Source organism: Euleptes europaea, chromosome 9, assembly GCF_029931775.1.
Source record: "Euleptes europaea isolate rEulEur1 chromosome 9, rEulEur1.hap1, whole genome shotgun sequence".
Classification (NCBI taxonomy): Eukaryota; Metazoa; Chordata; class Lepidosauria; order Squamata; family Sphaerodactylidae; genus Euleptes; species Euleptes europaea.
Genome location: NC_079320.1, coordinates 44,370,966 through 44,383,650, shown reverse-complemented (window position 1 = coordinate 44,383,650; position 12,685 = coordinate 44,370,966). Strand labels below are relative to the sequence as shown.

General features: G+C 39.4%; 1 protein-coding gene across 1 annotated transcript in view; it reads left to right on the top strand.

Moving 5' to 3' along the window:
* LRBA (LPS responsive beige-like anchor protein) overlaps positions 1-12,685 on the top strand; it is a 445,808-nt gene that overhangs the window by 54,889 nt on the left and 378,234 nt on the right. Inside the window, exons 8-16 of the mRNA XM_056855892.1 lie at positions 62-208; positions 1,624-1,821; positions 2,434-2,567; positions 4,755-4,863; positions 4,996-5,148; positions 5,545-5,713; positions 7,141-7,220; positions 9,919-9,981; positions 12,507-12,604. Of these exons, the coding sequence (XP_056711870.1) occupies positions 62-208; positions 1,624-1,821; positions 2,434-2,567; positions 4,755-4,863; positions 4,996-5,148; positions 5,545-5,713; positions 7,141-7,220; positions 9,919-9,981; positions 12,507-12,604 (1,151 nt within the window). The remainder of the gene's footprint in view (positions 1-61; positions 209-1,623; positions 1,822-2,433; positions 2,568-4,754; positions 4,864-4,995; positions 5,149-5,544; positions 5,714-7,140; positions 7,221-9,918; positions 9,982-12,506; positions 12,605-12,685) is intronic.

The following is a 12,685-nucleotide window of genomic DNA, read 5'->3' as shown; positions in this document are numbered from 1 at the left end:
TTATATATAAATGTGATAGAATTGCCCCCATTTTTATTATGTATTTTGTGTTCTTTCCCAGACTTTTGACAAATGTTTCCTGGGCTCTTCAGAAACCGCAGATGCCAATCGAGTATTTTGTGGACAGATGACAGCTGTCTATCTTTTCAGTGAAGCTCTCAATGCTGCCCAGATATTTGCAATATATCAGTTGGGCTTGGGATACAAGGTATTTCTTGTTTTAATTATATTGAGGTTTTTCTGCATTTGAGTGAAGATTTGATTTACAAAACAAGTGGGTACGTTTCTAAAGGATTGTAACTTTCTAATGAAATATAATGTTCTAATCAGTGTTGGTGTCTACAGAATTGCAAACAAGCAGCCCATTCGGGGGGGGGGTGTTCTTCCCAGCTGCCATGGAGGGGGGAAAAGCCATTTTCAAATGCAAAAAGTGAAACAAGGAGGAAATGCCCCATGGCAAACTACGAGGCTGTGCCACCAAATAAAGGGGTGCAGCCCCGCCGCAGCTCAAGGGGGCATTCCCGGGCCAAAAGGGAATAGGAAGCTGACTAACGTCAGCTCTGTCCCTTGGAACATTCCTTTGGACGTTTCCCTTGGAACCGCCCCCCTGACACTGGTGCGGGTTTTCTCTTCCGGGAAATCCCAGCTGGTGTGACAGCACTACCAGCGGGGGCCGGCAGAGCTCCGCTGCTTCCAGATGCCAGCGTGTTTGCCCCTCACCTTATTCCATGATAAGGTGGTACCTATGCCAGCGTGGGGTCACACCTACTCTTGTGGAGCTTCGCCCTTCCCTCAGGAATGCACTCTTAAGTTATTATTATTTTTTAAATAGCAAACTAGTGTCAGATCGCATATTGATATTTCAGAGTTCACCACAGAAAGCAATCAAATAATGCATAGTTTTGGATTATAAACTTCTCACTAATGTTCTCAGTAATAAAAATAAATGTGGAAGAAAAGAGCTGCAAAAATAAAGGTTGCATATTTGATATGTTAATGCTTTGTGTCCCACTGGAAATTATAGATCCTTGTATTCAATATGAGAAAATGCTTTATTTTGTTACTAACATGTCCAACTTTATCTTCTTCTTCTCCTTCATCTTTTCCTCTGCCATCTCCTCCTCCTCATTTTTCTTCTTTTGCCTTTAATGTGAATGGTGATTTATTGAGCACATGGTGCTTTAGAAGAAGTAATGTAACAGGTTGAAAGGACGCTAATGAAAACAGTAGCTTCTATGCCTATTTTATTTTATTTTCTGAAGATTTATTTCAAAAGAACTACAATATAGAATTTTCATTAAATAAAACATTATAAATCAAGCTTTATTGTACTTATTGTTACTGTTTGCTTAATTTATCATTCATCTTTCTCTCTGAGACTCAGGGTAGATTATACAATTGAAAACCAGTATAATACAGTGCTGTGGGTTAGATCTAAAGGATTGCAAGTCGAGCTCACACAGATCCCACAGATTTAAATCTTTTCTCATGCCATGAGGCACTGTTAAAATAAAAATCTTCCTAAAATACTTGACTACAGGTAAAAAGGTTTTTTCTCTTTCTGGTTGTATTTTAGCTAAAATGTTCTTAACATATATTTTTTAAACATTTCTTCTGTTTTAGGGAACCTTTAAATTCAAGGGAGAAAGTGACCTCTTCCTTGCTGACCATCACAAACTGTTACTGTATGATGGAAAACTTTCTAATGCTATTGCCTTTACATACAATCCAAGGGCTACTGATGCACAGCTTTGCCTAGAATCATCACCCAAGGATAACCCTTCTATCTTTGTACATTCACCACATGCCCTCATGCTGCAGGTATTTGGCATTATTATTTTAGGTTGATGTTTTATTTCCTTCAAATATTTCTGTGTTCTGTTTTGACTGTGCATACTTTGGAGGAATTAGGCCTCATCTATTTCATTTACTTATTTTTATGTATAGTCTGTTGTATCTCATTTTTTTAAAGCCATTCTATCTTGGTTTTTTCCCCTTAAACAATTAAGAAATTTGATAGTCTATTGAGACAATGCAAAATCTATCTATAGTAGGGTTGCCAGGTCCCTCTTTGCCAACAACGGGAGGTTTTGGGGGCGGAGCCTGAGGAGGGCGGGGTTTGGGGAGGGACTTCAATGCCATAGAGTCTAATAGCCAAAGCGGCCATTTTCTCAAGGTGAACTGATCTCTATCGGCTGGAGATCAGTTGTAATAGCAGGAGATCTCCACCTAGTACCTGGAGGTTGGCAACCCTAATCTATAGATAGATAAAGATTGTTCATTGTCACCACTGCTTTTCTTTGAAGCTTTTTATACCTTAATTTGTTTGTACTCCCTCACATTTGACATTGATGTCATATTACTAATGCTTAAAAGCAGCTGCACACAAATGCAGTGTTTGTTTAAAAATGTGTTCAACCTTGGCTTTGACAGGATGTGAAAGCAGTCATCACCCATTCTATCCAAAGTGCAATGCATTCAATTGGAGGAGTGCAGGTTCTTTTTCCTCTGTTTGCACAGCTAGACTACAGGCAATACTCAACAGACCAGCCAGACACAACTGTGTGGTAAGAGGATTTGTTTCACATTTTAACTTCCCACTTTGTTTTGGGGTATAAAGAATTCTTATGCCTGCCTATTCAGTTATGCTGAGCTAACAACTGTAAAAAGGTTAACTTGGGAGATGTTTGTCTAGATAAATAGAGTACGCTGAAGATAAAATACACATTAAGTGATGGGCATAGGCATCTAAAAGTCACCAAGGTGAAGATATTGGGATAACCAGTTCAGCTTTAAAGGGAAAATTATCTCCAAATAATGCAATTATATTGGGGACATTACTTATATTTTCAAGGCTATATCACGTTAAATTTCTTGTGCAGAGAAGACCTTGAGATGAAGTCAAGATTATTGGCACCAGATCTTCTACACAAATGTGTACATCATTCAGTAGCTATGTAATTTATGGAAGGGGGGTATGGAAAATCTCTTAGGGATGAATTCCTTCCTGTCAAAGTATGTGTATGGTTATTTTTTAAGAGAGCTGCTGGTTCTAGCCAAGGAGAGTTTATCTTCCTGACCCACTGCTTGATCAATGAAAGATTTTTTTGTTTAATTTCCAGGCTACTTCAAGTTTACTAGGGGACTGTCGAAAACAAAGCCTAGGTATTTTCAGAGGATGGATTATGATGTTTCAGAGTAGAGGCTATAAAATGTCTCCATTATAGTTTTGTGTTAATACAATACCTTTCTGGGTTTTTTAAAGGGTGTCAGGAACGTGGAGTGTGACTTTCAAAATTTCTCAAATGTGGGAAACACAAATCCCTTAAAATATAAATATTAGAGAGATTATCTCTCCTTATATATGCCTGATTGCCTACTGAAGTATGCCAATAAATTTGTCTTGGTGATTCCATCAGTTTGTCAAATGTGGGTGGCCCAGTGACTTCACTCCTTTTTTTGAGATGGTCCCTTACACTCTTTTGAAGTCTGACCTGCTCCTTCCCTTTTCTCATTTCAAAGAACCAGTGAAAGTGTTATTTTTTGTGTGGGCCTTTTGGTTGAATAACATTGATGTAACTTGGTGTTCGAAGCAATTATAGTGCTGTTCTTTTTGTAGCTTGTTTGTTTAATATTTTTCTGGTTTATTTTAAGCCATTTCAGACTAATTTGGACAAGAAAGATAATTTATAAATAAATGCATTAAAATATTTTTTTCCTAGCCTTTCGCATCAACTGTCCTTGCCTGCCTGTTCATATTTCTGCTATAACATCTGAACTTAGTCTTAAAGTCATTGCAAGTTTGGTCTGTGAGCCTCACTGTAGATCTTACAAACCAAGGTCGCAATTGAATGTAATGAGGCATTCATGGCCTTTAGATGGCAAGCCAGTGGAATAAGAGTGTTAGATGTTCTATAACAGGGGTCTTCAGTGTGGTGCCAGTGGGCGCCATTGTGCCCGCTGACACCTTTTCTGGAATCCACCAAGTGTTTTTGGAAAGTGGGTAGGGCCAGGTGGGACTTTTGCCCAGCAGGATTTCTGATTGGCCATTGGGGATTTGATTGGCTTTGCAGATTTTTTTTTAAATGTTGCTTTAACAGTAGCTGCCACCACAACACCAAAATCTTCACTGTGTGAAGAAGAAGAAGAGTTGGTTTTTATATGCCAACTTTCTCTACTACTTAAGGAAGAATCAAACTGGCCTACAATCACCTTCCCTTCCCCACCCCACAACAGAAACTTTGTGAGGTACGTGGGGCTGAGAGAGCTCTAAGAGCTGTGATTAGCCCAAGGTCAACCAGCTGGCTTCGTGTATAGGAGTGGGGAAACAAAATAAGATCTACAGATTAGCATCTGCCACTCATGTGGAGGAGTGGGGAATCAAACCCAGTTCTCCAGATCAGAGTCCATGGCTCCAAACCACCGCTCTTAATCACTACACCACGCTGGCTCTCTCTGAAGTTATTCTGCAGCAATCATTTTGTGACTGTGCCCACCACATTTTATCCAAATTCCAAAGGTACTGGCAGGCTCAAAAAGGTTGGGGACTCCTATTCTATACTTGTAAGCAGCTTTAGCTTTATGGTTGTTCAAATGCAGTAGTTTTATTAGCCATGTTAGATAACTAGATTTGCTTCTAATAAGGAGTATTAGACTGAAAGAAATAATAGATCTGAATTCTGACAATGTGTAACTCTGCACATAAATCTAACACCTTTAAGATGTTGAAATATTAAATGCAATGTGTTTTTCAGTTCCATTCTCTTGGCTTTCATTATGGAATTGCTGAAGAATTCAGTCGCTATGCAAGAACAAATGCTTTCTTGTAAGGGCTTCCTTGTGATAGGATACAGCCTTGAAAAGGTAAATTTAAGCAATCATAACAACTTTTAAAAAATTGTTTATGAATCTACTTGAGTTTCAAGTTGTGGTCCATGTAGAGATATTAACGAATGCACACCTATTATCTTAATATGTTGTCTTATTTCTCTGCAGTCTTCCAAAGCACACATTAGCAGAGCTGTTCTAGAACTTTGCCTTGCCTTTGCTAAGTATCTGAGCAATTTGCACAATGGTGTGCCCTTGCTGAAACAACTGTGTGACCATATCCTACTTAACCCAGCAATATGGATTCATACTCCAGCCAAGGTAATAATGTGCATTTGTTTCAGAAGAGTAGCTGTGTTGTCTGCAGCAGAAGAGCTAGATTACAGTCCAGAAGCATCTTAGAGACCAGTATGATTTTCAGTGTATAAGCTTCCCAGTGTCAAAGCTCCCTTTGTCAGATACTTTTGTGTATCCCTTAGTAGTACTGGGGTCATTTAGATATTTGAGACTGAAAGAATTAAATTTTAGGGGTATCTAAATCTATATCTATTTCTATAAATAAAATACGAATTGGTGAACCAGAATATATCACTTTTGCACATCAAACTAGAACATTTTAAAATTATAATTTTACAACTTTTAAAGGTCAGTTGCTTTAGGCTCCCATATATATGAAATCTTAGTTAACTTCTTGCTATTAATTTGGTTGTGGTGCAGGTCCAACTCATTCTGTACACTTACCTGTCTACTGAGTTCATTGGTACAGCTAACATATACAATGCAATACGACGAGTTGGGACAGTTCTACTGGCAATGCACACTTTGAAGTATTACTATTGGGTCGTGAATCCTCAAGATCGCAGTGGAATTGTTCCCAAAGGTTTAGGTATGTGTATATTATCCTGATTTTTATTAACAAAACAATATTCCAGAATAAAAAAAGTTGTCCTTTCTCTTATATGTGGTGTTTGTGTGTCATATTTAGGGTTATAACTACCATGATATTCCTAAAATGTCCGGAATTTTGGTATAGACCCAGTATTCAAGGTATGGACTCAGATCCAACCTCTCTTCTGAATTCCCAGTGTTCTTCCTGCCTGACAAAGAGGAAGTTGAAATGGCTTTTCCATACCAGTGGAAGGCTCATGCTGCTGTTTCATTGGGTGTGATAGCTAGGATAAGAACACAAAGAGAGCTCCCCACCACTCCGCTCAGCTGAGTGCTTTCCTCTGGCTCAGGGAGCCTTCTGCCATGGCAGGAGCCTCTTCTGTTAGCACAAGGTACTTTCCCGCAGTGGAAGACGCTCTTGTGTTTCCAGTAGTGGAGTGGTAGGATATAACCCATAAAAAATAGGAAAAATATTTATACAGTTTGAGTGTGTGCATATGACACTTGGCTGTCTCACTGCCAGGGTCTCCAACTTGTAGCTCAACATTCAGCAGGGGCATGCCTTTCATTGCCAGGTTGCCAAAAATGCCTAATAAATACTTTTACAGGTTGTGTGCTTAATCCATTATTCTAATAGAATTACAATGCTATAGCAGGGTACTTAGTTGCTAGGACAGCTGTCCATTCTGCTAATTTTTTAAGACTTAGTGGTGCCCCTAGGAACATAAGATCTAACCAGTTACCTCGATGGCAAACCATAGCACTTCCATTTTTGAGAAAGCTACAGCTAGGACATATCTGTGTGTTTTTTACTAGGAGGCAGGTTCATAAATATACTATATGATGGATTTAGACAATGGAGTAGCTTTATAGGAATTCTGGGTACGTATCCTGTAAATCTCATGCCATTTATAAATAATATGAAGGTCGTCCGTCATCCAAATTTACTCAAATGTAGAAAAATTATTTAAGCCAGTTTGCTTAAGGCCAGTTCTGATGGAATGCCACATGAAGGACTACACATGGAAAATATTACATTTGAATGGGAATACACACAGATGTTGGAGGAGAGATCCTTGAGCTAAGAGTGGGTATGAAATTAGATGTCTCTTCATGGTTATTTTCTGGAAAGTAGATTTCTGATGCAATCCTTTCCACGTGAAATAAAAAGTGGAAATCCAACCATTACATTGGAGCTAATGTGGATGAAAATTTCTTTGGGATACTAGATTTGCCCTTAGTTTTAGTAATGTTTTAGAATTGTAATTAAAACCAACAATGCTTGAAATGCTGTTCTTCTAAACTGAAATTATGAACTGAATTTCCCAATTTGTGCCTGATGGGAGAGGGAAGTCATTATTATATCAGAATCATCTCAAACTATGGAGTATATAGTGTGAAATGGCATGTTTCTTTCCAATTAAGATGGACCTCGACCTAATCAGAAAGAAATTCTTTCTCTGAGAGCCTTTGTATTGATGTTCGTCAAGCAATTGGTGATGAAGGTAAGAAGTCTATAAACAGAGTAGGTGCTCTACACAAATATGTTGGCAGAGAGCTGTCTTTAAGGAAAGATCTCCCCAGGACAGAGACCCTTGCTATTTGACCACTGATTAGTTGGGGGGGAAGGATATGTTTTGGGGAGCAGTGTTTGAAAATCTCCTTGTCATAACAGAGCCACTCCTCCCTGGTTCATATTCGGAGTGATGACAAACATATTATAAAAAGATGTTAACAATTTTTATTCATGTATTGTATCTACCGTATTTTTCACTCCATAAGACGCACTTTTTTCCTCCTTAAAAGTGAGGGGAAATGTCTGTGCGTCTTATGGAGCAAATGTGTGTGAATCCTGCCCCCGGGGAGAAGGGCAAAGCTGCGAGAGGCCCTGGGAGCCACAGCCGACCCCCGGCCGTGGCAGCCCAGCGCAGAGCAGCCCAGGCAGCGCAGAGCAGTTTAACCTCCCCCCACGCTTCCCGGTCCCGAGACTCAGCTGTTAGGCGGGTCCCCGCCCAACAGCTGAGCCTCAGGACCGGGAAGCATGGGTGTGTGCGCGGAGGTTAAACTAGTCTGCGCTGCCTGCCCAGGCAGCGCAGAGCAGTTTAACCTCCCCCCGCGCTTCCCAGTCCCGAGGCTCAGCTGTTGGGTGGGGACCCGCCCAACAGCTGAGCCTCGGGACTGGGAAGCGCTGGGGGGGGTTGGTTAAACTGCTCTGCGCTGCCTCCTCAGGCAGCGCAGAGCAGTTTAACCTCCCCCCATGCTTCCTGGTCCCGAGGCTCAGCTGTTGGGCGGGTGAGCCTCGGGACCGGGAAGCGCGGGGGGTGGGGGGAGGTTAAACTGCTCTGCGCTGCATAGGCAGTCAGCGCAGAGCAGTTTAAATGCCCCCCACTGGGGTTCCAGGGACTCCCTGGAAGCTGGGCGGGGGGGTCTTGAAAGTGGTCTGTGCTGCCTGGGATGGCTGCGCGGAGGAGTTTAAATAGCCCCCCACCGGGCTTCCAGGGAGTCCCTAGAAGCCGGGCGAGGGGGGGGGTGTCTTGAAAGTGCTCTGCGCTGCCTGGGAGGAGGTGCGTCTTATGGAGCGAAAAGTACGGTACTTACTTTATAGTCCACCTTTCTTACTGACACTCAAGGCAGATTACACAGTGTAAAACGGTACAATCAAGTAATATTAGACATCCAACAAACAATCAATAGTACTGGCATCACAAAAATTGTATACAAAAAAAAGCATCAGACACGGAATGTCATAAACAGTGCAAAAAACAGAATTACAAAAGTAGAAAACAATGCAGTAGGAACAAGGTAATGTATACAATAGTGAAATAGATTAGAATCTTGTTCCCTTTATAAAAGCACCCGCCATTCCATTATACTACAGCCTTTATTCCCTTCATAGAAGTGCTCTGTTTTTAGCTGTGCTGCAGGCCCCCTTATGGAAGTAACATGAGCAAATTGACTGCTAGTTCGAGCAGTCAATCTTATTTCCTCCCACCCATTTCCTGACTCTTTCTCTAATGTGCCCATTCCCGAATTAACTTCTGTTGCTTCTTTGGCTGCCTTCTCTGGCTTGTCAAAATTTTACCAACCAGTATATTTAGACTGGGGGATTTGTGCGAAGGATTTTCCTTTACTTTTTTTGGAAGCTGTTTGGGGTCTGGTAATTTTACTGTAGTTGAACACTTTCTGAGCAAAGATGGAATTTGATAATGGGCTGGATCCAGCCAGCTTGTAAACTCAATTTTGCCCAATTCTCCTCCTCAATATATCCCCCATTCTATATGACTTTTGTGCATTCAGGTCCCATGATCCCTAGCATAATTTCTTTTGGTTGTCAAAGGGGGCAGAAAGGGGCATAGTCCTTTACTATGGGCAGAAAAACTGGTTGGATCCAGTCTCATAAGCAATAGCACAGTTTTGGTTTAATTAACTTTAAATTACCGTTCAAAAGAGAGATTATGCCAGTATCCATAAAGGAGCCTATATTGATGCTATGCATTTATTTACACATAATTGGTTAAAATGTTTACTGAATAAAAAATCTTTTAATAGTTGATATTAGAAACTTAATTTAAAGTCTTAGTAAAAACTGCAGAGACTTGCAGTTGCATGCAAAAAATACAGTGATGTGTACATTGCCTTTAGCATGGAAGCTTTGAGATGGTTGTCCTCCCCTTGTGTCAAGGTGAGCATCTTCTTGCTCAATTCTTTTTTTAAAATTTGCCTCAGAAAGCAACCTTCTTTCTCTCCTGCCCCATGCCCCTATTATCAGGGAACTTGTTCTGTAATCTTTAGTAACGTTTTAGTTTTCTTTCCTATCTTTTACAAAAGTTTGAATTATAAGTGTCACTTTACTTTGTTGTTTGTATCCTTCCCATATTTAGAAGTTCAGTTTTGTTCAGCTGTCAAAATTACCTTTAATATGTTCACAGGTTAGGGAAATATTAATCAGAGTCTATTTGGATTAATATACCAAGTTTACAACAGAACTACTATTCGTTTTAAAGGGGAACCCATAGTGGGGCCATACAGTAGTTAGTACCTGGTGATTTTATACTGTCCAAACAGTTCTGGAAAAAAAATGTATATTTGCATTGATTTTATAGGCATTAAAACTATTTTAAAATACATCCTTTGCATTGTAAAGTTTTTCTTTTTACACATGATTTGTCTGTGCTTATAGAACTTCTGATTTTATCTTTTAAGGATCATGGAGTGAAAGAAGATGAACTACAGGGTATCCTCAACTATCTCCTCACAATTCATGAGGTAATATTTCAACCATTTTGCTACCAAGATGTCCAGCATAACATTTTGAATAAAATATTCCCTCCTGCCACAAGATGGCTCTGCAGTAAGAAAAAAAGTATATAATTCGCGAATAGAGTTCAAACTACTAGTAGTGAGCAGAGCTTTAAAATCCGTTTTCTGCTAGTGTATTGGAGTTCATTAGCATAGCTAGTCCTGATAACTTCTGATTCAATTCACTGATCTGATAAACCGGGTGGGGGGAGCCCAGATGGCTGCTTCGATAAAGAATTGTTTAATGTGGTTCAAGTAATTTTACTCTTATTTTGGTTTTTAAGTATACTAATGCTTTCAAAACGTGAATGTAAAAATAAAAATGTTAATGAACTGAAAGCAAAGCTTGTAAATGTAATTGGAAATAAATGTTGGTTACCACTTGAATCTTCATATTTTAGCTCCAGGAAAGCACTTGATGCCAGATGTAACATCAAAGAGTTAGGAAATGGGGACATAAATCTAACCAAAGTAATTTCTTTCAGGGTGCTTGAAATGGGTAGAAGAAAGAATTAATTGAATTGCGCTTCAAGAAGTATAGACTTTTTTGTTACTCTGTGACTTTTTGTTTCTTATCTTAATGCTGGAGGCTATTTCTGAAGGCAAAGAAGCCTCCTTGGCCTTCAGGTGATAACATCTTAGCACCTAAAAGCTAAATAAACTAATAAAATCTTCAGAATACATTTGTATTCAGAATTACGTTTTGTAATTGAGTGTTGTACCCTCGTTTCTGTAATGGAGTTGTCATTCTTTTTGGTAAAATAGCTTTCAAGTTGTGTTTCTGCACAGTGTTGCTTTGTCCTGTAATATCTTTAACAACTCCCTTCCAGTATATTCTGTATAAAGCACAAACTTCAAATGTGCTTGCTGTACACAAAGAAAAAATTCACATTAGAAGAAGTCTTACAGAGCTTCCGTGCAAAACACGCACTTTAAGGGGTTTTGACCAAGTCTCAGTGGCTTAAGGCTGCCCTCCTGAAACTGTTTGTCCATACGTAGTATTTATTACGGTCAAAGACCAGCTTACATAAAACATTTCATAAATAGTTAAAATAATGTATAAAATTTGATCAGCTGAAAGAAGAATTTAATTATAACAGCTCTTGATAAAATAGTCTATTTATCACGCAGAACATTATGACATCTTCTGCCTTATCGTACATACCCTGGCACAAAATCTCGCAACCTGGTAGGTAATGTCATTCACACGATCATCTAGTAAAAGAGTAGTACTTAAAGAATGACCTCCTTCCATATTGTCCAGCCTGCCAGTTAGGATCTGCCTCACAAGCCATGCTTGTCAGTTCGTTTATTTAATGCTCATAGAACAATCAGTCGTGAGCATAGGGAAAAGGTACACTATTAAACAACAATGATTATACATACAATCTCAAACATAGGAATTACATTTACAGCTTTCGTAAAACATCGTTAAAGTTTTAGATATACAAAATTGTACAATTTGAAATTTAAGAATATCATTTAATGCCATAGACATAAATTTTGCAACTGCCAGAGTCATGTTTGGGTTGGTGTCTACTAATAGCTTAGCTGCAAATTCCTTTTTTTCAACAAGTCTCCATTTCTGAATATATTTAGTAATCCATTTTTCTCGGGCTGCAATATACTTCTTACACAAGCCGTGCTTTCTTTGCTCCCACTGTCAGAGGTGAGGTGGCAAAAATTCTAAACAAACAAACATGTATATAGTGGCTTAGAACTTTATTTATTTAGCTCATTTACACTCCACTGTTCTCCCCAATGAGGATCCAAAACGGCTCACATAATTCTCCTCGCCTCCATTTTATTCTCACAGCAACATTGTGAGGTAAGAGCCTACGACTGTGTGACTGGCCCAAGGTCACCCACCAAGCTTCCATGGCTGAGTGGGAGATTTGAAGTGGGTGTCCCAGACACTGCTCCAAAACTTAGCCACTATACCACACTCTGGCATGTGCAAGAGGTTGGGCGTCCCCAGCTGGATTAAAAAAAAAAAAATCTTTGAGGAGTAGATCTTCATGCCATGTCACATATTTAATTTGAAAATCCCTTGAGTTTTAAAATTAATTTGCTATATGATATAGATGGTGATATTTGAAAAATCTCAAAGCTTTCTTCAGCAAACTGAATTACTTGATATATATCATTTAAAGCTTTTTGGAAGTTCTGCCTGCCGTATAGTTGCTTTTTCCCTGGCTTGACTTTGTTCTTGTTAGCCATAACTAGCCCAGAGCACTTTTTTGGTCTTCTCCAGCCCCCCCCCCCAGGTTAAATAGACGTGACAGTGGGTTTTCTGGTGGTTGGTGCTCAGTGATCTCATGTATTTTGCCAATAGTGGTTTTTTAATTGACTATGCACATTCTCTCTGGTTCTCCTAAGTAGATTTTTTGGTAACTGATATGTAGTAATTAAAAAAAAAAGTGGTGAAAAAGAAGCTTCAACATTCGACCAAGTTACTTTTTGGAACATACACCTCCATTTTTATTTAACAGGACGACAATTTAATGGATGTCCTGCAGCTGCTTGTTGCTCTCATGTCAGAACATCCCAGTTCTATGATCCCTGCCTTTGATCAGAGGAATGGATTACGGTAAGAGTTAAATTTCAGTAGAAATAGCAGTAGGCAAAAGTGTATTTTCATCATCTTGTTAGTTATTGCTTCCTGATTGAC